At 43.6% G+C, this 27,282-nt stretch overlaps 1 protein-coding gene across 2 annotated transcripts in view; it reads right to left on the bottom strand.

The window, feature by feature from the left end:
* Positions 1-27,282, bottom strand: part of UQCC1 (ubiquinol-cytochrome c reductase complex assembly factor 1) — a 211,218-nt gene that overhangs the window by 163,747 nt on the left and 20,189 nt on the right. The window contains exon 3 of one of the 2 annotated variants that reach the window (XM_069751767.1): positions 13,415-13,516. In XM_069751767.1, the coding sequence (XP_069607868.1) occupies positions 13,415-13,516 (102 nt within the window). Of the gene's footprint in view, positions 1-13,414; positions 13,519-27,282 lie in introns of both variants that reach the window. The other variant, XM_069751768.1, reaches the window with a different exon arrangement.

Raw genomic sequence — 27,282 nt, 5'->3', positions numbered from 1 at the left:
CACTTTTTGTATTGAAGAACTGAAATAAATTAACTTTTTGATGATATTCTAATTTTGTGAGTAGCACCTGTAAGTGCAGGCAGCATTCCAACGGAACAAGTGTGACTGCTACAGAAGTACTGCATGTCATGGTTGAACGCAGCTATAAGCAAGAGAGCAACGTCAGACAGAATGGAGGATCTGTCCAGCACCTACAAAAGTAGCAATAGACTAAATTACTCACAGGCGGTGGTTCGTGGCACGGTTGCAGCTCAGACTCCAAAGTCTACCCAGGAAACAGTGAGGAGGGCCTTGCAGAAAATGATCGTGGATGACAACAGACCTTTTTAACGGTTTTTGAAAGAATCACCGAATGGGAGAAACTTCAGGCAGAGCAGTGGGCGGAAGTCCTGTTGCCATACTTAACAGGGAAAGCACAAAAGGCATACTATGATTTAGACTTGGAGGACGCCAAAGAATATGCAAAATCAAAAATGGAAATTTTGGCGCTCTTGAGGGGCGACAATCTCTGTCGGGGCAAAATGGGTCCACCGCTGGACATATCACCAGAACAAATCCCCCCGCTCCCAAATGCTTGATCTGCTGCTCCTTGTCTAAAAGTGGTTGCAGCTGGAGTCCTCTTCTCCAGCACAGATGGTAAAGTTATAATGGACTGATTCATGCACTCCTTTCCGAGCCCGATGCCCAGGGAGATCCCAGGAATGCCGATCACTTGACCGGACTAGTCAAAAGTTATCACAGGGGCGAGGGTTTCCTGGGGAGCCAGCGCACTCCATACTGTGGGTCCCATCAGGGGGCGGAGAGCAAAAAGGGGGTGGGGCATTCAAAGTTCAAGGCGGGCAGCGGAGGTCATGCCGAGGGTCTTATTGGAGGATGTAATTTAATGGAGCTCTCACAGTACAGGTCATAAAGCTGCCCGTTGTCCCCTAACTACCAAGCATGGGAAGCTGATGATCATTCCATGCATATGCGGACTGTCCACCCGGCGAGGGGCCCCAAGCTTGTCCTGTAAAAGTGAATGGTCTGCAAATAACTGGACTACTAGACTCCGTGAGTTTGGTGATTCTCGTGAAGGCCACTGTCCCTCTCCAATTGATTCCTGGGAAGAAGGTGGGCATCCGCTGCATTCACGGAGATGCTAAAGATGATCCAGTGACAAAAGTAGTCATTGTGATGGCCCGAGGTACTGAGCTCCATGAGGTCGGTGTGGTCCAGGACTTATTTCACCTGATTACTGTAGGACTGGACTTTGTATTATTTTGGGATTTGTGGGGGAGAGATGAAGACCTCAATTGCTCGGGTAAGAGACGAGTTGGTCCTAAAAAAAGTCTCACCAACCCCACAGCCTAATGGGTTTCCCTTCTGTGTAATGGTGGAAGATGAGGAGGTGGTATCCTCAGAGGTCAACATTCCTGAAATAGTGATGACCGGAGAAAATTTTGGATCTGTCCAACATAGGGACCCAACTCTAAAATAAGCATTAAATAAGGCAACTGTTATAAACGGCATAGCACAGGAGCCAGGAGTTGCCACCAGGTTTCCCCATTTCATGTTGAGTGTATTATTGTATAGGGTTACTAAGGTGAAGGAGGAGATATTGGAACAATTTTTTGGTACCAGGATCCTATAGACGGAGTGTGTTGGACATGGCCCATTCACATGTCTTGGGTGGCCATCTGGGGATGAGCAAAACTCAAGAACAGGTCATGAGGATGCTCTATTGGCCCGGATGTCACTAAGAAATTGCAAGTCCTGTACCACCTGCCATTTAACCGCTTCCAACTCTCATTTAAAAAAAAACCCTTTTGCCGCCTACCCATCAAGGCATGGCAATACAGTGATCCCACTGAAACTCTGAAATGTTTGCTGGTTATGCTAAAAGGGGACATTGAAGGAATTAAAGGGGACATGTACTTCAAATTTATGTTAAGAACATATAGTTCTGCCCTTCATCTCACCAAACAGACCTACTTCACCACCCTGATCTCCTCACTATCCAACAACCCCAAGAAACTTTTTGACACCTTTCACTCCCTCCTCAAGCCAAAAGCACAAGCCCCTATCACAGACATTTGTGCTTATGACCTGGCCTCCCACTCTATAGAGAAAATAGATAATATCCGTCAGGAAATCCACTCCCAGCCACTAAGTGCTGTGACTCCCATCCCTCCCTGCATTTCCCCTGACTCACTCGCCACATTCGATCCCATCACAGAAGAAGAAGCCTCCAGGCTCCTCTCTTCTTCTCATCCGACTACATGCACTACTGACCCCATTCCCTCTCATCTCCTCCAGTCGTCACAACTCACCTAACTACAATCTTTAATCTCTCCCTCTCCTCATTTTCCCATCCTCCTTCAAACACTATCATTACTCCATTATTAATGAAACCCTCTCTCGATCCATCCTGCACAAATAACTACAGACAAGTCTCCAACCTCTCTTTCATCTCTAAACTCTTGGAGCGCCTAGTCTACTCCCGCCTTACCCATTACTTCTCCACTCACTCCCTCCTAGACCCTTCACAGTCCTGCCTCTGCCCCCTACACTCGACAGAAACTGCACTCATCAAAGTGACCAATGACCTTATGACAGCAAAGTGTAACGGTGACCACTCTGCTCATTCTTCTCAACCTCTCTGCAGCTTTTGACACTGTTGACCACCCTCTCCTACTCTCTAGGCTCCAGTCACTAGGCATTAAGGACACTGCTCTCTCCTGGTTCCTCTTCCTATCTTTCTGACCACTCCTTCAGTGTTCTGTTCGCTGGCTTCTCTTCATCTCCTCTTCCTTTCACTGTTGGGGTACCTCAGGGCTCAGTCATTGGACCCCTTCTCTTCTCTGTCTACACGGCCCCAATTGGACAGACCATCAGCAGATTTGGCTTTCAGTACCATCTTTTTGCCGATGACACACAACTATATACGTCATCCCCTGACAATACTCCGGCTGTACTACAGAACGCCAGTGACTGTCTATCCGCAGTCTCCAACATCATGTCCGCTTTCTATCTGAAACTCAACCTCTCCAAAACTGAACTTCTTCTGCTCCTGCTGCATACTAACCACCCTAAATCTGACATTTCCTTCTCCGTGGGTGGCACCATAATAATGCCCCAGCAGCATGCCATCTGGGTGTTATGTTTGACTCCGATCTCTCCTTCACATCCCATATACAATCTTGCCCGCTCGTGCCGCTTACACCTAAAGAACATCTCTAGAATCCGCCCTTTTCTCACCATGGAAGCAACAAAAACCCTCACTGTCGCCATGATCCACTCCCGCCTGGACTACGTTAACACTCTATTAATTGGCCTCCCCCTCATTAGACTTTCCCCGATTCAGTCTATCCACAATGCAGCAGCCAGGGTCATCTACCTGGCTAATCGGTATTCAGATGCAGGCACTCTTCGCCAGTCATTACACTGGCTACCTATTCATTATAGGATCCAATTCAAAGTACTTGTTCTCACCCACAAAGCTCTCCACAGTGTGGAACCCCCTTACATCTCCTCCCTTATTTCTGTCTATCGGCCTGGCCGACCTCTGCGCTCTGCAAATGACTTTCGACTAACCGCTGCACTAATTCATACCTCCCACTCCCGTCACCAAGACTTCTCCCACGCCGCACCAATCCTCTGGAATGCTCTACCCCAAGAAATTAGGACCATTCACAATTTACATAGTTTTAGGTGCACCCTCAAAACATATTTGTTCAGAGCGGCCTATCACGTTCCCTAATAAAAGTCATTTTAGGTTTGCGTGTGTAGCCCATTCACTACTTCCATCTATACCCCATCCCCTGAAGATGGCTGGACCATCATTGTAAATACAGTTAAGCCCATATATATTTGGACAGAGACAACATTTTTTTAATTTTAGTTATAGACATTACCACAATGAATTTTAAACAAAACAATTCAGATGCAGTTGAAGTTCAGACTTTCACCTTTCATTTGAGGGTATCCACATTAAAATTGGATGAAGGGTTTAGGAGTTTCAGCGCCTTAACATGTGCCACCCTGTTTTTAAAGGGACCAAAAGTAATTGGACAATAAACTCCAAGGCTATTTCATGGACAGGTGTGGGCAATCCCTTCGTTATGTCATTCTCAATTAAGCAGATAAAAGGCCTGGAGTTGATTTGAGGTGTGGTGCTTGCATTTGGAAGGTTTTGCTGTGAAGTAAACATGCGGTCAAAGGAGCTCTCCATGCAGGTGAAACAAGCCATCCTAAAGCTGCGAAAACAGAAAAAAACCCATCCGAGAAATTGCTACAATATTAGGAGTGGAAAAATCTACAGTTTGTTACATCCTGCGAAAGAAAGAAAACACTGGTGAACTCATCAATGCAAAAAGACCTGAGCGCCCACGGAAGACAACAGTGGTGGATGATCGCAGAATAATCTCCATGGTGAAGAGAAACCCCTTCACAACAGCCAACCATGTGAACCACACTCTCCAGGAGGTAGGCGTATCAATATCCAAATCTACCATAGAGAGAAGACTGCATGAAAGTAAATACAGAGGGTTCACTGCACGGTGCAAGCCACTCATAAGCATCAAGAATAAAAAGGCTAGACTGGACTTTGCTAAAAAACATCTAAAAAAGCCAGCACAGTTCTGGAAGAACATTCTTTGGACAGATGAAACCAAGATCAACCTCTACCAGAATGATGGAAAGAGAAAAGTATGGCGAAGGCGTAGTACAGCTCATGATCCAAAGCATACCACATCATCTGTAAAACACGGCGGAGGCAGTGTGATGGCTTGGGCATGCATGGCTGTCAGTGGCACTGGGTCACTAGTGTTTATTGATGATGTGACACAGGACAGAAGCAGCTGAATGAATTCTGAGGTATTCAGAGCCACACTGTGTGCTCAGATCCAGCCAAATGCAGCCAAACTGATTGGCCGTCGTTTCATACTACAGATGGACAATGACACAAAACATAAAGCCAAAGCAACCCAGGAGATTATTAAAGCAAAGAAGTGGAATATTCTTGAATGGCCAAGTCAGTCACCTGATCTCAACCCAATTGAGCATGCATTTCACTTGTTAAAGACTAAACTTCAGACAGAAAGGCCCACAAACAGACAGCAACTGAAAACCACTGCAGTGAAGGCCTGGCAGAGCATCAAAAAGAAGGAAACACAGCGTCTGGTGATGTCCATGAGCTCAAGACTTCAGGCAGTCATTGGCAACAAACGGTTTTTAACCAAGTACTAAAAATGAACATTTTATCTAAATGATTGAATCTGTCCAATTACTTTTAGTCCCTTTAAAAACAGGGTGGCACATGTTAAGGAGCTGGAACTCCTAAACCCTTCATCCAATTTTAATGTGGATACCCTCAAATGAAAGTTGAAAGTCTGAACTTCAACTGCATCTGAATTGTTTTGTTTAAAATTCATTGTGGTAATGTCTTTAACCAAAATTAGAAAAATGTTGTCTCTGTCCAAATATATATGGACTTAACTGTACATCATTGTAAATACACACCTGTACTTTGTATTTCCCCCACCTCATTGTAGATTGTAAGCTCTCACGAGCAGGGTCGTCTTATTTTGCTTTAATTATTCTATTGTTAACGTTGTTACTTATGACTTGCGTTTGAAACTGTTAAACTGTAAAGCGCTGCTGAATATGTTGGCGCTATATAAAGATTATTATTATTGTGTCACAGTAGCCAAAGCACTGTTGAAGGCCCGAAAACGGACATGTTGGAAATTGCTGGAGCAGAACCAGAACCTGTTCTCAGATTTGCCGAGATGTCATTGAACACGAGATTATGACGGAACTCCATATGCGGGTGAATTCGAAGGCCGCCGAGAATTGATCTATAAGGAAGTGAAGCATATGCAGAATCTCAGAGTCATTGAGAAATCTAAGTGAGGGTGGTCTATCCCGATTGTCCTGGTTCCAAAACCCGTTGGAGAATGGAGATTCGGTAACGATTATCGGAACCTGAACAAAGTCTCCATGTTTGACGCATATCCGAAGCCGCATGTCGATGAGCTGATCAAGAGACTTGGGCCGGCAAGGTACATTCCCAGCTTGGATCTAACAAAGGGGTATTGGCAAATCCCCATGAGACAAGAAGCCAAGGAAAAGACTGCTTTCTCTTCGTCCGATGGTTGCATCCAATATATCCAGAAGCCATTCAGACTGTAGAGAGCTCAGGCCACCTTCCTGAAGGCCATGGACTGGATCCTCGCACCCCATAAGAATTACGCTGTGGCATACCTGGCGATATCGTAATCTTCAGCCCGGATTGGAGAAGTCATCTGGGAAAGATCCAGGAGGTGTATGATATTCTCAGTAAGGCGGGGCTCTCTATAAATCCAAAAAAATGTGCCATAGGGAAACAGGAGGCCAAATACCTTGGATATGTAATAGGTAAAGGCAAAATCAAACCCCAGATCAATAAAGTGAACGCAATGCAGAACTGAATGAAACCTCTCTCAAAAAAGCAAGTTAGGGCCTTTCTGGGAATCGTGGGGTACTACAGGAAGTTCATTCCAAACTTAAGGGGACAAATCAGTCATGGCCAATTGGACGACAGAGGTAACCTTTCAAGAACTGAAAGTAGCTTGGTATAAGAAGCCAGTCCTGGTTGCCTCAGACTTTAAAGAAGGAGTTTGTGCTCCAAACGGACACCTCAAAAGTCAGATTAGGAGCAGCCCTATCTCAGGAGATACACGGAGAGGAGCATTGTGATGTCTTCCTGAGTAGGAAATGGACGGCATGTGAGAAAAATTATTCCATTGTAGAAGAGGAATGTCTGGCCATGGGCGGTCGGCACATTGCGAGACTATCTGGTATGGCAAAAATTTAAATTAGTATTAGACCATGGCCCACTAAGGAGGATGAGGATGAAAAAAAAAAAGAATGCTTGTGTCACCCTGCTGGTTTCTAGCCCTGCAGGATGCCCACTTCCATGTGTAACAAAGAGCCGGGAATTACATGGAATATGCCATCTCGAGAATCCCATTTCTAGTGGTAGAAGGTACCAAGTCCATGGCTTTAGGCGGGGGGATGTATATACGGAGGCGGTCAGACACATAGTGAATGGGAGATAAACCTGGAGTAATGCTTTAGTACATATTGGACTAAAAGGGATTAATCGGTCATAACAAGTTGATTGTGTGCAGCTGCAGAATTGGGAGAGATAGCTGCTCACCATGTCTCCTCCCCAGGGTGTGGTTCATTTTGGAAAATGGGGCCTGTTTGTCTCATACATGGCACTATGTATAGAGGTGAGTAGACCTCCTGGATTGTGTGGCTTTGCAAAAGGACTAAAGGCACCTTCACACATAACGATTTCGTTAACGATATCGTTGCAACGTCACGCTTTTTGTGACGTAGCAACGATCCCGCTAACGATCTCGTTATGTGTGACAGCGACCAACGATCAGGCCCCTGCTGGGAGATCGTTGGTCGTTGGGGAATGATCAGGACCTTTTTTTGGTCGCTGTCACCGCTGTGCTCTGCTTTACGGCCGGCGCTGACACAGTCAGTGCGGGAAGCTGACGGCGGGGGACGTGACAGACATCGGAATGTGAGTATGTAGTTTTTTTTTTTTTTTACTTTGACAATGGTAACCAGGATAAATATCGGGTTACTAAGCGCGGCCCTGCGCTTAGTAACCCGATGTTTACCCTGGTTACCCGGGGACTTCGGCATCGTTGAAGACAGTTTCAACGATGCCGAAGTCTTTCCCCTGATCGTTGGTCGCTGGAGAGCGGTCTGTGTGACAGCTCTCCAGCGACCAAACAGCGACGCTGCAGCGAACCGGATCGTTGTCGGTATCGCTGCAGCGTCGCTAAAGTGTGACGGTACCTTAACACTTCTCCCAAATGTGAGATCAGAGGTAGCAGATAGGTCTAGCCTATAATGTTTAAAAAATGTAGACGAAGAGGACCAAGTGGCCGCCTTACAGATTTGGTCGATGGTAGCATCTGCTCTCTCCGCCCACGATGTCGCTATGGCCCTCGTGGAGTGGGCTTTCAGACCCTGTAGAACAACCCTGCCTGCACTACTATACGCTAGAATAATGGCTTCTCTCACCCATCTAGCGATAGTTTGTTTTGAGGCTTTAAGGCCTTTCCTTGACCCCTGGAATGAAACAAATAAAGCCTTCTGTTTCCACCAGGATCTTGTCCTCTCTAAATACTATAGGATACATCTCCTGCCATCTAGGCAATGGAGTCTCTCCTCTTTCTTGTTGCTAGGATTGGGACAGAAAGAGGGTAGGGTTATATCAAAGTCGTTCCCCGGATCGTTGGTCGCTGGAAAGAGCTGTCTGTGTGACAGCTCCCCAGCGACCACACAACGACTTACCAACGATCACGGCCAGGTCGTATCGCTGGTCGTGATCGTTGGTAAGTCGTTTAGTGTAACGGTACCTTAAGAAGCTGGATTCTAAGCCAAGCGGGCGAACTGCACTATTGTATGGACTGTTTACTTTGTGTCGGACAAATGCTGTATTTAAGTTTTCCTGTGATGTGGCTCAGGAGGACTGAAATAAACTAGCCGTACTTTAAATAGAAAAGGCACCTGTCATACCACAGATCGCTACCAAGCGAGTAGCATTGTTACACCACCAAGAAAACAAAGAATATACTGTTTTGCAGGGAGCAATAGGTTAAAATTCCTTTGAGCCAAAGTGCTGGACTAAGCAACAATTACCAGATATATTTACATGCAGATATTGCTGCACAAGGGGGTCACATGAGATACAGAAAATGTTTCCAACTTATAGACGTGGGTTATTGGATCATTTTCCTCAGTAAAAAAAGAGTCTAATATTTTTTTACTTATTTGTTTGATTTGGTTCTCTCTCTCTCTACTTTTCGGACCTATGAAAAAAAAAATCGATTAAGTGCCAAGTCAAAGTCTATGCAGAAATCTGGAAAATTCTGATGGATTCACAAACTTTCAAGTACTATTGTAGGTGAATCGAATGTTCTACAGTATTCTACAGACAAATGAGTCTGCAAAATAGGGGAATTGATCTGTTCACCCTGATTGCTGACCAAATGTGAGTTCAAGACTTCATTTACTATATAACTCAGAGTTGGGAAACTCCACAGATTTTAGGTTCAGTTTTGTAAAACCTTTATCTCTGTAAGGGCGCAGTCAGACGGCCGTATAAATCAAACGGAGATCGGAACGCCGTGCATGGACAGGTCGGCAGCTCTTTCAAAATGAGTGTGACAACTGCATAGAAATACATAAAATGGTCAAGCTTGGGTCGGGAGAGCCATCGGCCAGTCTGTACACTGCGTTCCAATCTCAATCTGACTTATGCGGCAGTCTGACTAATTTGCTAATGACATGTATTTGAGTGAATCCTTGTAATTTTACCTTCAGTCACTTCTTCAGTATTTCTTAGAAGTGATAGATCCTCTATAAAGTGACTTGTTGGTTTTAAATGTTATTTTGAAGGTACCGTCTCACGACAACAGTATTTGCGGAATACAAATTTTTGCAATGAAGATAAATAACCAAGAGCAAGCTTGGTGAAGACTTCAGCTATAGCAAATGTCAACACTAACCGATTTATCCATTTTAACAAAATCTCTGAAACATTCAGATGTTTCATAACCTTTATTTAATCTATATATATATATATATATATATATATATATATATATATATATATATATATATATATATATATATATATATATATATATATATATATATATAGACACACACACACACACACACACACACACAGTATATATTTTTTAATAATGTTTTTCACGTCACAAACTGACAAAACACTTCAGTTTGGCATAAATATCACCACAACTACACCGCAGTGTGTTTGTCTTAGAGTCTTGGGGTTTGGAGGTTGCAAGCTCTTTACAGAAGTAGCTATAAAGACCAGGGGTGAAGCAGATGGGTCAACAAACCTCTTTATATATACACTGGTAGTTACAGAAGAAGATCAGAAAATAAACAGCCAACATTGGCACGTGCCCTGGCTAAATATTCTAATATCAGAGGTAAACCACAATGTTTTATTACATGAATCCAATGGCACGGTGAAATAAAGACGTATACACTGACAACAAGGGGCCTTTCTAGGCAACATGTGTATATAATCTCTAGATGCCACGTGTACTTGAAGGTCTAACGTCCACATCAATGGCTCATAGCATGTGTGCCCGATGCAAAGAGGAGAAGTCAGAGCGAATTATCCTGGAGTCATACAAATATCCAAAACAACTTTATAGTTGGATAAGCCACTAGGGTATGTTCACACTTGTTTTTTGTTCCAAACAGGTTTAGAGCAGGTCTACCCCAAAAAACGCCTGAAAAATCTCTAACAAAATGATCAAAAGAATGAACATATACAGCACATTTCCATGTACAAATGAATTATTCATATGTTCAGTCTTTTCAGAGTTTTTTTTTTTAACTGCTTCCCGTTTCAGAAGTTGCCAAGTGGTTAAAACAATTGAGCAACCATTCTTCAGGCATCTTCAGTCACAGAAGAAAAAGTAATCAGGCTCCTTGCATCTTCTCGCCCGACCACATGCACCAGGGACCCCATTCCATCACATCTCCTCCAGTCCCTTTCCCCTGCTGTCACCTCTCACTCAACAAAAATATTCAACCTCTCTCTCTTCCGGTATCTTTCGCTCCTCATTTAAGCATGCCATCACACATCCATTACTTAAAAAACCATCCCTCGACCAAAACTCTGCCGCTAACTATAGACCTGTCTCTAATCTTCCCTTCATCTCTAAACTCCTCGAACGCCTGGTCCACTCCCGCCTTACCCGCTATCTCTCAGATAACTCTTCTCGACCCTCTTCAATCTGGTTTCCGCTCTTTACACTCTACTGAAACTGCCCTCATTAAAGTCTCTAATGATCCACTAACAGCTAAATCTAAAGGTCACTACTCCATGCTAATTCTCTTGGATCGCTCTGCAGCATTCGACACTGTAGATCATCAGCTCCTCCTCACTATGCTACACTCCATCGACCTCAAGGACACCGTTCTCTCCTGGTTCTCCTCCTATCTATCTGACCGCTCTTTCACTGTATATTTTGCTGGTTCCTCTTCCTCTCATCTTCCCCTTACTTTTGGGGTTCCTCAAGAATCAGTACTAATCCACCTCCTCTTCTCTTTGTATACCGCCCCTATTGGACAAAATATCAGTAGATTTGGGTTCCAGTACCATCTCTATGCTGATGACACTTCTCCTGATATCACGCCTGCCTTTTAAGAAAACACCAGTGATTATCTTACCGCTGTCTCTAACATCATGTCCTCCCTCTATCTAAAACTGAACTCCTAGTGTTTTCTCCCCCTACTAACCTACCTATGCCTGACATTGCCATCTCCGTGTGTGGTTCCACCATTACTCCCAAGCAACATGCCCGCTGCCTTGGGGTCATACTTGATTCCGAGTTTTCATTCACCCCCCCCATGTCCGATCACTGTCTTGCTCTTGTTATCTGCACCTCAAAAGCATTTCTAGAATTCGACCTTTTCTTACTGGCGCACTTTGCAAAAACTCTTACTGTTTCTCCTATTCATTCTCGTCTGGACCATTGCAACTCTCTACTAATCGGCCTCCCTCTTACCAAACTCTCCCCCTCCAATGTGTCCTGAATGCTGCAGCCAGGATCATATTCCTCACCAATTGTTATACCGATACCTCTACATTATGCCAGTCATCCACTCCAGAATCCAGTACAAACTTATTACCCTCATCCACAAAGCACTCCATGATTCAGCACCACCCTACATCTCCTCCCTGGTTAACATCCTCAATAATGAGAACCTCCCACTCCCGTCTCCAAGACTGTTCAAGTGCTGCGCCAATTCTTTGGAATGCACTACCCAGGTTAATACGATTAACCCCCAATCCCCAGTTTTAATCGTGCCCTAAAAAATTTGTTCAGACTGTCCTACCATCTCAATGCATTAACCTAACTATCCCTGTGTGGCCCATTCAAAAAAACTTAACCAAAATCGGGTTCCTCGTATCATGTTCTCATACACTTTATGAATTTTATAGCCCTCTGTGTCTGTACTGTTACATATTTAAGCTGTTAACTGGTTCATACCTCTTTACATGAACACCCGATTCTTACACTATGGCTGGTCCGAACAAGGAAAGCAATTGTTACCATCCACCACTCGTCTCCCCTTTTTCCTCAGTTCGTAAGCTTGCGAGCAGGGCCCTCACTCCTCTTGGTATCTGTTTTGATCTGTGTTTATTGTTATGCTGTAATGTCTATTGTCTATACAAGTCCCCTCTATAATGTAAAGTGCTGCGCAATATTTTGCCACTATATAAATAAAAATTATTATTATTATTTTCCACTCTAAAGACGCTCTATATTTTCTAATACAAGTCAATGGGAAGGCTAAAAAGACACTTAGAAAAATCTAGGTGTCTTGAGTGTTTTTGCTTAAAAAAAACCTATAGTGCTGAATAAAGCTTAAAAACCTCCAGAGAAAGCCTGTACAATAGAAGTTCTAAAAAACAAATGGTAGAAAAGCACTCAAACAAATAGCTGGCAAGCAAAAACATCAAATAAGCTCCCAGTAAAGTACAAATAAAATGCTAATAAAAAACTTCAGGTTAACAAAATGCTAAAGGAAAGCAGAGTCTTCCACTGAAAAATTAGCGGTGTGAACACACACTTTGGGGTTTCACACCATACTAACTAACCACATATGGATGGGATATGGCATCACTTACTGGTTAACTTTGGAATGTCGGGAACTTCCCTATCCTCAGAATGAAGGATTTCATGGATATTGGCAAATCCGGATGAACAAAGGGGCACATCTGGTTTCTGCTACGCTTTTTGTATTTTTATTAATAAAGGGTTCTCTTGCAAACTGTGCACAATTCTTATTAAAGATGACTAGGTCAAAAGTTTTTTCGCTTATTTTTTTTTCTTTCATTCCCCTGAATATTACGTTTTATGCTTTTTTTACATCCAAACTGTTCCTAAGATATGGATATTTTTATTGTCTTTGCCAAGGGGGTGTAAGTCACAGGTTTCTATTGGGGTGTGATATTAGGCTTCTTTGCATAATTACCCTATGTCCACCGCCCCCTTCTAAAGACCATAAAAAGTAGCACAAACAGAATAAGGCCCATCTCGCTGAAACAGTATGGTAGATTAAAAATACTCAAGGGAGAAACAAAAATAAAAAATGAAAAAAAAACTGGCGATTTTGACCACATCCTCTCTAATACCCAAATAGTCTACTAGCAATTATGTTGGAGGATACTAAGACTGAGTAGTGTGATGCGACAATACTATTCACATGAGAAAAAAAAAACCTCTTCACAGGTCTCTGGAAAATCATATAATTTATTATATTAGAGTCATGTTGAGGGGCACAATAACAATACCAACTTGGGTCTTACTCTTTGCGTCGTGTGCATAGTCCTCCATATTTGTTTCCCAGTAATCATGTGCAGCAGTCCTTTGTGTTCACCCTTTTGTCCCGTGGTAAAATTACAATGATTCTAAAAAGGAGAAAACAAACATCAGCATGAAAACATGTTTTATACATATTCCTAAGATGACAAATACACGTTGTACCACTGTTTGAATGTTGACACCTAAGGAGGATCATCTTACTATACGAAACAAATATAGCAAAGAGGAATGAGGTGCCCCCCTTTTGAAGTACCCCATGAATTTCATTGCCTTTACAGAAGCTGCCTGACAGTAGTTTACAGTTATTTTAACACTGAGAAGAGACAACTAAGGATGTACATGATAAACTTAAAAAGACCCACCCAAAAAAGCTGGTCAAAAGTAGTTTCATTTAAAACCACCTCAAAAGACGAAGGCATTTACGTGGAGGGAAAAAAAGGTTAAGGCTAAGTTCACAGTATTTTGTGCTTTGCTTGTTTTTGTTTTTTTTTTTTACAAGCATGTCACTTATTTCAGTGTTTCTTCAGCGTGTTTCACCCATTGAATTGAATAGAAAAAAATGATGCACAAAAAAAAAAAAAAAGCACCCAAAATGCAGCAAAACCTGCGTTTTTGGCGCAGCTTCTTTCCTGCCACTCAGGTTTTGCTGCAGGAAAAAAAAAGAAACGCAGCAAAAATGCCCAGTGTGAACTTAGCCTAAGTCTCCAGAAGTGATGAGGCTTCTTTATCATGAGAACTACTGGTTTGTGGAATAGTCTACCTCTGGAGATGGTCAGCTGGTCACAGCAGGAACTGTTAGAAGTTTCAAAACAGGCTTAGAGGTAAAAAAAAAAACACTATAGAAATATATAAAATTCTTGACCTGTATGTTGATTTAGTTGATTGACACTTGGGATCAGGATCCTCTCAATTCATTCCATGTGGAACTGCCGAGCCCTGCACTCAGTTTTTTCCTGCAGTCCGATAAAGAATAAATGGAACGACGGTCAGGCATCTGACCTGCCACTCCATATTGTAACATAGATAAAAGATTGGCAATAGAAATAAGGGCTGTGGAATCAGAGTTGTAGAGTCGGAGCCCATTTTGGTGGAGTCGGAGTCATGGAAATTGAGGAGTCGGAGGTTTGGCTTACCGACTCCACAGCCCTGATGGAAATTCCTTGTTCTGCCGATCGGTGCAGGCTCCAGTCGGACCGCCACCGATCAGCAACATTTCACTTATCTTGCAGAAAGGTGATTAACTTGTTTTCACTGGACGTCCCCTTTATTGATTGAAGAACATAATGTAGGAACCATTATTGCACTTACAAAGTCAACAGTAGGAGAAAAGCTCTTCTGAAAGCTGGGTGTCAACTGGCAATAAAAAAAATTAAAAAAATGAGTTGGGAACATGGTATAACTGGTCTATGAATGTACTAGGGGTGCTGTTGTGGGTTCTGTTTTTGTGCTCCCCCTGGTGGTTACTGATGGTACCGGGTGATTTGTGTTCTGCTGTCTCTGGTGTCCACCTGTTCTATTAGGATTTGGGAGTTTCCTATTTAACCGGGCTTTCTTGTCATTTCCCCGCCGGCTATCAAGGTTATCAGAGTGTTTTGTTACCTCAGCTTCTGGCTTCAGTAATCTTCAGGACAAGCTAAGTTTTTGATTTTCTTGCTCCACGTTTTGATTTATTTTTGTCTTGTCCAGCTTGCATTAAATTGTTTCTTTGCTGCTGGTTGCTCTAGCGGGCTGTAATTGCTCCTCATGTTCCATGAGTTGGAACATGAGTTCAAGTAATTACAGGATGGTTTTTTGAAGGGTTTTTTGCTGACCGCGCAGTTTACTTTTGTATCCTCTGCTATCTAGTTTTAGCGGGCCTCATTTTGCTGAATCTGATTTCATACTGTGTATGTGCCTTCCTCTCATTTCACCGTCATTATATGTGGGGGGCTGCTATTTCTGTGGGGTATTTCTCTGGAGGCAAGAGAGGTCTGTGTTTCTTCTAATAGGGGAAGTTAGATCTTCGGCTGGTGCGAGACGTCTAGGATCAACGTAGGCACGTTCCCCAGCTATTGTTATTTGTGTGTTCAGGTTTAGGGTCGCGGTCAGCTCAGGTTCCATCACCCTAGAGCTCGTTGGTGCTTGTCTTTTTGTGATTCCCTGCCATTGGAATCATGACAGTATAGCCGGCCAAAAATGTTTGGGCTTAAGTAGGAGGAAAAGTAGTCTGAGGAAGTTTTGTTTTTTGTTTTTTCTCCTCTGAGGTTGCTGTCTAGCCCTAATTGCAGCCTGGCTGATTTTTTTTTCCTCCTCTTAATCCTTGAATGGCTCTGACCTTAGCTGTTTATCATGTACGTCCAGAGTTTAGCTTCCAGCTTGAATAATCTTGCTGCTAAGGTTCAAAATATACAAGATTTTGTTGTACATGCTCCTATGTCTGAACCTAGAATTCCTATTCCAGAGTTCTTTGCTGGAGATAGATCTAGTTTTCTGAATTTTAGGAACAATTGCAAGCTGTTCCTTTCTTTGAAATCTCGCTCTTCTGGAGACCCTGCTCAGCAGGTTAAGATTATTATATCTTTCCTGCGGGGTGACCCTCAAAATTGGGCATTTGCATTGGCACCAGGGGATCCTGCGTTGCTTAATGTGGATGCGTTTTTTCTGGCATTGGGTTTGCTCTATGAAGAACCTAACCAAGAGATTCAGGCTGAAAAAGCTTTATTAGCTCTCTATCAGGGGCAAGATGAAGCAGAAATATATTGTCAAAAATTTCGGAAATGGTCAGTGCTTACTCAGTGGAATGAGTGCGCCCTGGCTGCAAGATTCAGAGATGGCCTTTCTGAGGCCATTAAAGATGTTATGGTGGGGTTCCCTGCGCCTACGGGTCTGAATGAGTCTATGACTATGGCTATTCAGATTGATCGGCGTTTACGGGAGCGCAAACCTGTGCACCATTTGGCGGTGTCTTCTGAACAGGCACTTGAGACAATGCAATGTGATAGAGTTCAGTCTAGAAGTGAACGGCAAAACTATAGGCGGAAAAATGGGTTGTGCTTTTATTGTGGTGATTCAGCTCATGTTATATCAGCATGCTCTAAACGCACAAAAAAGGTTGATAAGTCTGTTGCCATTAGTACGTTACAGTCTAAGTTCATTCTGTCTGTGACTCTGATTTGCTCATTATCATCCATTTCCGTCGATGCCTATGTAGATTCAGGCGCTGCCCTGAGTCTTATGGATTGGTCATTTGCCAAGCGATGTGGGTTTAGTCTTGAGCCTCTGGAAGTCCCTATTCCTTTGAAGGGAATTGACTCTACACCTTTAGCTATGAATAAACCTCAGTACTGGACACAAGTGACCTTGCGTATGACTCCCGTTCATCAGGAGGTGATTCGCTTCCTGGTGTTGTATAATTTGCATGATGTTCTAGTACTTGGTCTGCCATGGTTACAAACTCATAATCCAGTCCTTGACTGGAAAACAATGTCTGTGTTAAGCTGGGGATGTCAGGGGGTTCATGATGATGCACCTCCGATTTCTATCGCTTCATCTACTCCTTCTGAGGTTCCTGTATTTTTGTCGGATTATCGGGATGTTTTTGAGGAGCCTAAGCTCAGTTCGCTTCCTCCTCACAGGGATTGCGATTGTGCTATAGATTTAATTCCTGGTAGTAAATTTCCTAAAGGTCGTTTGTTCAATCTGTCAGTGCCAGAGCATACTGCTATGCGGGATTATGTTAAGGAGTCCTTGGAAAAGGGACATATCCGTCCATCTTCGTCCCCTTTGGGAGCAGGTTTTTTTTTCGTGGCCAAGAAAGATGGGTCCTTGAGACCTTGTATAGATTATCGTCTTTTGAATAAGATTACCGTAAAATATCAGTATCCTTTGCCTTTGTTGACTGATTTGTTTGCTCGCATTAAGGGGGCTAAATGGTTCACTAAGATTGATCTCCGGGGTGCGTATAATCTTATACGAATAAAGCAAGGTGATGAGTGGAAAACCGCATTTAATACGCCTGAGGGCCATTTTGAGTATTTGGTAATGCCTTTCGGACTTTCTAATGCTCCTTCAGTCTTCCAGTCCTTTATGCACGATATTTTCCGTGAATATCTGGATAAATTTATGATTGTGTATTTGGATGATATTTTGTTTTTTTCTGATGACTGGGAGTCTCATGTTCAGCAGGTCAGGAAGGTGTTTCAGGTCCTGCGGGCTAATTCCTTGTTTGTAAAGGGCTCAAAGTGTCTCTTTGGAGTCCAGAAGATTTCTTTCTTGGGGTATATTTTTTCCCCTTCTACTATTGAGATGGATCCCGTCAAGGTTCGGGCTATTTGTGACTGGACGCAGCCTGCATCTCTTAAGAGTTTGCAGAAGTTCTTGGGCTTTGCTAATTTCTATCGTCGTTTTATAACTAATTTTTCTAGTGTTGTTAAGCCTTTGACGGATTTGACTAAGAAGGGTGCTGATATTGCTGATTGGTCTCCTGCGGCTGTGGAGGCCTTTCAGGAACTTAAACGCCGGTTTTCTTCTGCTCCTGTGTTGCGTCAGCCTGATGTTTCGCTTCCTTTCCAAGTTGAGGTTGATGCTTCCGAGATTGGAGCGGGGGCGGTTTTGTCACAGAGAAGCTCCGATTGCTCGGTGATGAAGCCATGTGCGTCCTTTTCTAGAAAATTTTCGCCCGCTGAGCGGAATTATGATGTGGGTAATCGGGAACTTTTGGCCATGAAGTGGGCATTTGAGGAGTGGCGTCATTGGCTGGAGGGTGCTAGACATCGTGTGGTGGTCTTGACTGATCACAAAAATCTGATTTACCTTGAGTCTGCCAGGCGTCTGAATCCTAGACAGGCTCGTTGGTCACTGTTTTTCTCTCGTTTCAATTTTGTGGTTTCATACCTGCCAGGTTAAAAGAATGTGAAGGCGGATGCTCTTTCTAGGAGTTTTGTGCCTGACTCCCCTGGAAATTCTGAGCCCACTGGTATCCTTAGGGATGGGGTGATTTTGTTGGCCGTATTCCCAGACTTGCGACGTGCTTTGCAGGAGTTTCAGGCGGGTAAACCTGATCGTTGTCCGCCTGAGAGACTGTTTGTTCCGGATAGCTGGACCAGTAGAGTCATCTCTAAGGTCCATTCTTCTGCGTTGGCAGGTCATCCTGGAATATTTGGTACTAGAGACTTGGTGGCCAGGTCTTTTTGGTGGCCTTCCTTGTCTAGGGATGTGCGTTCTTTTGTGCAGTCTTGTGAGGTTTGTGCTCGGGCTAAGCCTTGCTGTTCTCGAGCCAGTGGATTGTTGTCACCTTTGCCTATCCCGAAGAGGCCTTGGACGCACATTTCCATGGACTTTATTTCGGATCTCCCTGTCTCTCAAAAAATGTCCGTCATCTGGGTTGTGTGTGACCGCTTTTCTAAAATGGTTCATCTTGTACCCTTGCCTAAGTTGCCTTCCTCCTCTGAGTTGGTCCCTCTGTTTTTCCAGAACGTGGTTCGTTTGCATGGGATTCCGGAGAACATCGTTTCTGACAGGGGATCCCAGTTTGTGTCGAGATTTTGGCGGACGTTCTGTGCTAAGATGGGCATTGATTTGTCCTTTTCGTCTGCATTCCACCCTCAGACGAATGGCCAGACGGAGCGAACTAATCAGACCTTGGAAACTTATTTGAGGTGTTTTGTTTCTGCTGATCAGGATGACTGGGTTACCTTTTTGCCGCTGGCCGAGTTTGCCCTTAATAATCGGGCTAGTTCTGCTACCTTGGTTTCTCCTTTCTTTTGTAATTCGGGGTTTCATCCTCGTTTTTCCTCTGGTCAGGTGGAGCCTTCTGATTGTCCTGGAGTGGACATGGTGGTGGATAGGTTGCATCAGATTTGGAGTCATGTGGTGGACAATTTGAAGTTGTCCCAGGAGAAGGCTCAGCAGTTTGCTAATCGCCGTCGCCGCGTGGGTCCTCGACTTCGTGTTGGGGACTTGGTGTGGTTGTCTTCTCGTTTTGTTCCCATGAAGGTCTCTTCTCCTAAGTTCAAGCCTCGGTTCATCGGTCCTTATAGGATCTTGGAAATTCTTAACCCTGTGTCGTTTCGTTTGGATCTCCCGGCATCGTTTGCTATTCATAATGTGTTCCATCGGTCGTTGTTGCGGAGGTATGAGGTACCTGTTGTTCCTTCGCCTGAGCCTCCTGCTCCGGTGCTGGTGGAGGGAGAATTGGAGTATGTTGTGGAGAAGATCTTGGATTCTCGTGTTTCCAGACGGAAACTCCAATATTTGGTCAAGTGGAAGGGTTATGGTCAGGAGGATAATTCTTGGGTGGTTGCCTCTGATGTTCATGCTGATGATTTGGTCCGCGCTTTTCATAGGGCTCATCCTGGTCGCCCTGGTGGTTCTCGTGAGGGTTCGGTGACCCCTCCTCAAGGGGGGGGTACTGTTGTGGGTTCTGTTTTTGGGCTCCCTCTGGTGGTTACTGATGGTACCGGGTGATTTGTGTTCTGCTGTCTCTGGTGTCCACCTGTTCTATTAGGATTTGGGAGTTTCCTATTTAACCGGGCTTTCTTGTCATTTCCCCGCCGGCTATCAAGGTTATCAGAGTGTTTTGTTACCTCAGCTTCTGGCTTCAGTAATCTTCAGGACAAGCTAAGTTTTTGATTTTCTTGTTCCACGTTTTGATTTATTTTTGTCTTGTCCAGCTTGCATATAATTGTTTCTTTGCTGCTGGTTGCTCTAGCGGGCTGTAATTGCTCCTCATGTTCCATGAGTTGGAACATGAGTTCAAGTAATTACAGGATGGTTTTTTGAAGGGTTTTTTGCTGACCGCGCAGTTTACTTTTGTATCCTCTGCTATCTAGTTTTAGCGGGCCTCATTTTGCTGAATCTGATTTCATACTGTGTATGTGCCTTCCTCTCATTTCACCGTCATTATATGTGGGGGGCTGCTATTTCTGTGGGGTATTTCTCTGGAGGCAAGAGAGGTCTGTGTTTCTTCTAATAGGGGAAGTTAGATCTTCGGCTGGTGCGAGACGTCTAGGATCAACGTAGGCACGTTCCCCGGCTATTGTTATTTGTGTGTTCAGGTTTAGGGTCGCGGTCAGCTCAGGTTCCATCACCCTAGAGCTCGTTGGTGCTTGTCCTTTTGTGATTCCCTGCCATTGGAATCATGACAGGGTGCCTTATGCACAGTGTATGGCATTTTTTAATTTTACTTGCTATCCAAAAAAGTCTTCCAAACTGCAAGACGCAAGTGAATAAGGAATATTGTAACAGAAGCAGACTATGTTAGTGCTACAGGCAGCTGGTCAACTATCAAGTCGGAGGTGTTTATTGACTCAGCGATACAGGATAAATCAATTTCTGCATTTCTGTTTATCGTTTGACTTCCTTTACCGAAAAGAAGGTTGCCAAGTCTTACTTGGCAAAGGCTCTTTAGCAAAATTTACTTTAAGGTTTTTCCTTTTATTTGACATGCATTCAGTCTATCATGATTCCTTTTTGTCTACCGAAGGCCAGCCATTGAATTTCATTTTACTTGAACGTGGAAAACACATTTTTTAAGTTGTGTGCTTTAGCAAGACTTCATTTGCTCCATGGGCACGAGCTAGCAATATGAAATTTCCTTTTTCAATTAGTTAGGCTGTCATGTATCCATTTATAGATTCTTAAACCTTTATCAGGATGAGGCCTGAAAAAGAAGCTTGGCACTTTAAAGGGGTTATAAAAGAATTAGAGAAACATGGCTGCTTTCTTCCCTAAACAGTGCCCCCCATTTTGCATGTTCCGTGCGGCAAAACCTTAAAAAAAATTTGGGGAAAAAAAAAAAACAATGAATGGATTCCTGGGAATCTTATATATAATTATCTAAGGGTCACTTCCGTCTGTCCTTCTGTCTGTCTGTCTGTCTGTCTGTCACGGTTATTCATTCGCTGATTGGTCTCGCCAGCTGCCTGTCATGGCTGCCGTGACCAATCAGCGACGGGCACAGTCCGGAAGAAAATGGCCGCTCCTTACTCCCCGCAGTCAGTTACTGTCGCCCGCATACTCCCCTCCGGTCACCGCTAACACATGGTTAATGCCGGCAGTAATGGACCGCGTTATGCCGCGGGTAACACACTCCGTTACCTCCGCCATTAACCCTGTGTGTCCCCAACTTTTTACTATTGACGCTGCCTATGCGGCATCAATAGTAAAAAATGTAATGTTAAAAATAATAATAATAATAAAAAAAAAAACCTGCTATACTCACCCTCCGTAGTCGCTCGCCCCGGCCGCCATCTTCCGTTGCAGGTTCCGGTGGCAAAGATGGTATGGGAGAAGGACCTGCCATGACGTCACAGTCATGTGACCGCGACGTCATCACAGGCCCTGCGCGCATGCGTGAGAAGGACCTGCCATGACGTCACGGTCATGTGACCGCGGCGTCATCACAGGCCCTGCGCTAGAAAGACCTGCCATGACGTCACGGTCATGTGACCGCGACGTCATCACAGGTCCTGCGCTCATACCAACCCTGGGACCGGAAGCTGCCGTGGACTACAAGGGGCCCTCGGAAAGGGGAGTATATGTTTATTTTTTATTTTTAACCTGTGACAAACCTGGCTGGGCAATATACTACATGGCTGGGCAATATACTACTTCGCTGTGCAATATACTACGTGGCTCTGTGCTGTATACTACATCACTGGGCAATATACTACGCGACTGGCCAATATACTACATGGCTCTTGCTGTATACTACGTCGCTGTGCAATATACTGCGTGGCTCTGTGCTGTATACTACGTGGCTAGGCAATATACTACGTGGCTGGGCAATATACTACGTGGCTGGGCAATATACTACGTGGCTGGGCAATATACTACGTGGCTGGGCAATATACTACGTGGCTGGGCAATATACTACGTGGCTGGGCAATATACTACGTGGCTGGGCAATATACTACGTGGCTGGGCAATATACTACGTGGCTGGGCAATATACTACGTGGCTGGGCAATATACTACGTCGCTGGGCAATATACTACGTGGGCTGTGCAATATACTACGTGGGCATGCATATTCTAGAATACCCGATGCGTTAGAATCGGGCTACCATCTAGTTACTAAGTGGTTGTAGTGCTAATAAATGGTTGAAGAATACAGGCAATCCCGGCATGTTTTGTGGCTAACAGCCGCAAAACATGATGCCTCCAGGATGCGAACATCTCACTAACATACCCGCGATACTCGGTGCATACTCGAGCACCATCGGCAAACTCGAGTAACGAGGACTTGCGCCCATCACTACTCATTCATTTTATTGGAGCTCAACAGCAACATCAGACTAAAACAAAAAGGTCAAGTGTGGTGCGGTTTCTGAAAGATCAAGGCCATATTGTTAGGAGTCGAGTTTCCTCTGCTGCACAGGGGGAATCTCGATCCGTGTCTGCTGCGGTCTCCCATTCGGTATCGGCCGCAGTGGGCTCTGCTCAGCGGAGACGTCGCTCCCAGCGTCTCGCTGAGGCTGATTCGGTGCATAGGGTCACTACTGCCTTTTCTGGCTTTCCTATGGTACCCTGCACTGATCTGCGGCGAGCGAGCCTCTCTGGGACTAAGTCCTTGTTTACTCACACTGAGCATGCCCAGGGCAGGGTCTCCCATTGGAGGTCGAGGGCCACATGTTTGCTCACATGCTCAGGTGCTGCAGTACATTCCATTGGTCCTCCTGGAAGGTCCTGAAAGGGCAAAACATGCTCAGGTACTGCAGCACTTTCCATTGGTCCTTCTGGAAGGTCCTGAAAGGGCAAAAACTTCAGTAGCAGCTTCCTGTGCTGCAACTATATAAACTGCGCATGACCGCACGGCCATGCACTAGTATTGTCTTGAAAATATGTGTGTGTGTGTAGATGGATGTATGTCGAAGGATGAAAGCTCCTAAATATCCCTCCCTAGTGTTGTTGACTGTTTGCGGATGATGGTAGCTATCTAGCGCCCGACTAGCCATCAGCACAAAACACACATAACAGCGTCTAGTTGCTGTGACCGCCTGTACGGCGCCGTGCGCTTTCCTTACCCAAGCCTGGGTGGTTAGCGGCGTCCGTTTGTGCGGCACTGCACGCACTCTCGTGCCTTTATTTACTATTTCTATAGTTTCCTTACACACCCAGTTGCGGTGTTGTGCCAGCAGTGGTCTAATCGGACTTCAATCCTAGTTGGGGTTGTGTTCGCTGACTTATTGCTCGCGCTCTATGTGCGGTACCGCGGTCCTTTGACGCAACAGGATCGCTTCCTTCACGCAGGGTGAAGTTAACCCTTGTATGTATACTTATAGTACCGCCATATAGTCCGTCTTACTTAGCAGCAGGTACTTTCCTGCACGGTGGAACGCACCAATTCCATCTAATAAACTATATATTTGGTGCGTTCCGCCAACCCTAACACATATTTTCCTAGTTCTGGACAAGCAATTTATGAAGTACCAGAGCAAACTATTTTTCATTAGAGCCTGCATCATGTAAGTTTTTCAATTATCGACAAATGCGGCACTCAATCATTTTATTAGTCCCAGGACTAACAAAAACATTGAAAGCTGAGGTTGCAAATAATATAAAAAGAAAATTAATGGACTGAACGGTTTTAACCCTCCGTCACATACAACTGATCTGACAGGCGCTTCTCTTTTACTTTCATTTCTCCTTCCTCACCAGATTGTGAGGAAACTCCCTCCCTCCAGGAAGTCTCCTGTCTCTTGAAGGTCTGTGAAACCTGATATCACAGTTGGATTTCAGAGCTTCAGGGGAGAGGATATAGCTGCACAGATCTCTCAGGCTCATTGTATGTGAATACGTCACATTCAGTAAGGTTGGTATTTTATGTTTTTATTCATCACAATAGTTTATTTAGCTTGTTTTATGAATGTATAGCACAAAATGTGAGGATATTTCATAGAAATAAGGGAGATTCTATAAAAGAAAGTGTGCTGCTCAGGCATATACAGTAGTTCCCTAACATATTCCTTCTCTTGCTTCTGATTATCTGCTGAAATGGAGAGGAAAATGTACAATTTATCCAAACAACTTGATGTTGAGGAAGTAACAAACATGCTGTTAGATGATAGAGACCTCACACTGAATGAGGATTTAGGAGAGGAAAGTGAGATTGATTCTCATGATGAGGTGGAAGAATGTGTCCTGGATTCTGAAACAGAGCAAGATGGTGACAGTGGTGAGGATGAAGAAGTTGGATCATATTATATTGGAAAAGATAAAAATACTAAATGGAACAAGAAACCATTCCAGAAAAAACATAGGGAACCTTTAAACATTATTACTCACCTTCCTGCAGTAATAGGAACTGCACGTAATGCAAAAACTGCAGTTGAATGCTGGAACAGTATATTTACAGATGACATTCTGGACTCTATTGTCCCATATACCAACCAATATATAGACATTATAAAGGACAAGTACATCTGCAACAGAACCATCAAGCCCACAGATGAAATAGAACTGCATGCTTTTTTTGGATTACTGTACCTTGCAGGAGCTTATAGGGCAAATAGACAAAGTTTGGAGGAACTTTGGGGTAAAGATGGGGATGGAGTTGAAAAATTTAGCCTTGTTATGTCCATAAACAGATTCAAGATTCTAATTCGTTGCCTTCGGTTTGACGACAGAACTACCCGAACCGGACGCAAAACACATGACCGACTTGCTCCAATTCGTGATATATTTCAAAGATTTGTTGTAAACTGTAAACAAAGTTATTACCCTGGAGAGAATCTCACTATTGACGAAATGCTCCCTGGTTTTCGTGGTAGATGTGCCTTTCGTCAATATATTCCATCAAAGCCAAACAAATGTGGAATAAAAATTTATGCCCTTGTTGATGCCAGTAAGACCTACACTTACAACCTGGAAGTCTATGCAGGAAAACAACCAGAAGGTCCTTACTGTGTGAGCAACAAACCCATTGATGTTGTAAAAAGACTGGCTGAACCCTTATTTGGATCGGGTCGCAATATTACAGCTGACAATTGGTTTACAAGTTGTGATCTGATTGATTATCTGAAAATTCAGAAGCTGTCATATGTGGGAACTGTAAGAAAAAACAAAAGGGAATTGCCGCCACAGTTTGTAAGTGTGAAAGAGAGACAACAGTACAGCAGTATGTTTGCATTCCATAATGGAAAGGCTTTAGTTTCCTATGTACCACATGCCAAAAAAATCGCACTTCTTCTATCAACACTTCATGATGATGCTGCAATCGATCCTGGGACTGGGGCAGAAAAAAAAACAGAGATAATTACATTTTACAATGCCACCAAAGGGGGTGTGGATACAGCAGATCAGATGTGCTCCACTTTCAACGTCAGCAGAAACATCAAACGCTGGTCAATGGTCATATTTTTTGCTATGTTGAATTTGGGTGGTATAAATTCACAAGTAATTTATCTTGAAAACAAGCTTGAACCACTCCGTAGACGATTATACCTGAAAAAATTGACCCATGAACTAGTAATTGGAGAGCTACGCAGGAGAAGCGTGAAAACAATCGGTATCCCCTCTCGCCTTCAAGTTCAGCTCAAAAGGTTCCGCCCAGAAGATGATGGTGAAAAGTCACCATCTGCACCACCTCACAAAAGAAGGAGATGCACCACCTGCCAAACGGAAAGCGGAACCAGAAGGCTTTCAAATTATGAATGTCTCAAATGTCATAAAGCAATTTGCCTGACACATGCAAAAATGGTGTGTAATTCTTGCTATTTGCTCTGCAAGAGTGACTTTTCTGGGGAAACCTCAGCATCTACTTCTGATTGAATATGTTTTTAATAGTACTTAAGGTACCTTAAAATTAAGTTTGTGTTCAAAAATTTTCTTTGTACATTTTTTTGAGAGAGTCGAACTGGGGACTATTTGGCGGGAGTTTTGAAAAGTTTCTATTTCATAGTTATTAGTTTTATGTTAAGTAAATGTTTTTTTTTTGCAACTGATTATGTGTAGTCTCTTTTATTACATCCCTATGAAGGTCACTGATCACTTTTAGAGCACTGAAATTGCAAACATTAGATATTATAGGTATTTTTCCAGCAGGCGCCTGACAGGCACATTGTATGTGAACTCGTTAGTCCGAATATTGTATGTGACGGAGGGTTAAATAAAAAATAAATGCAAAATCACTTCAACAAAATTTGCATGCGCTTAGATTAGTTAACTTGTAATACATTCATTAATTGTACATGTACAGACTCCTAAGGATTTAATTCTCATTTAGGCAATGTATGCGCAACATCTTTTTCAGGCGGATTCCGCGTGAAAAAGCTCTGCAGCAGCATCCCCTAAAATGAACACAGAGCACAGCAATCTCAAAATGACATTGCTGTGCAAATGTTCTGTCTTATGTCACTTCTTTTAACCACTTCAGTTCAGGAAATCCTGAAGCGATTAAGAGAAGTGACAGGCTCATTCTTTGGAAGGATTCTGCACAGAAGACGTCTGCTTTCTATACTTCACAATATGGAGTAAAAGACACTGGTGATGAATTGATGGCAATGCCAAGCAAAAAAAAAGTATGAGTGGCACTCCTATTGAGGGTGCACAATTAGGATTCCACTACATCAGTGTTCCCCAACTTCGATCCTCAAGAGCCACCAACAGGTCATGCTTTCATGATTTCCTTAGTATTGCCCTGGTGATCATTGCATTACCTGGAAAGGCAAGAATTCCATCACCTGTGCAATACTAAGGAAATCCTGAATACCCGACCTGTTGGGGACTCTTGAGGACCGGAGAAGGGGAGCACTGCACTACACAATAATAAAAAGAAATGAATTTGGCACTCTGGAATCGATGCAAAGATTATAAACTTTTATTTCACAGATTAGTCACTTCACTGTTTGCAATATTTATAACGTTTCAGCCAAT

This window comes from Ranitomeya imitator, chromosome 2, assembly GCF_032444005.1.
Source record: "Ranitomeya imitator isolate aRanImi1 chromosome 2, aRanImi1.pri, whole genome shotgun sequence".
Taxonomy (NCBI): Eukaryota; Metazoa; Chordata; class Amphibia; order Anura; family Dendrobatidae; genus Ranitomeya; species Ranitomeya imitator.
The sequence above is the reverse complement of the archived record's forward strand: the minus strand, read 5'-3'. Positions and strand labels throughout refer to the sequence as shown.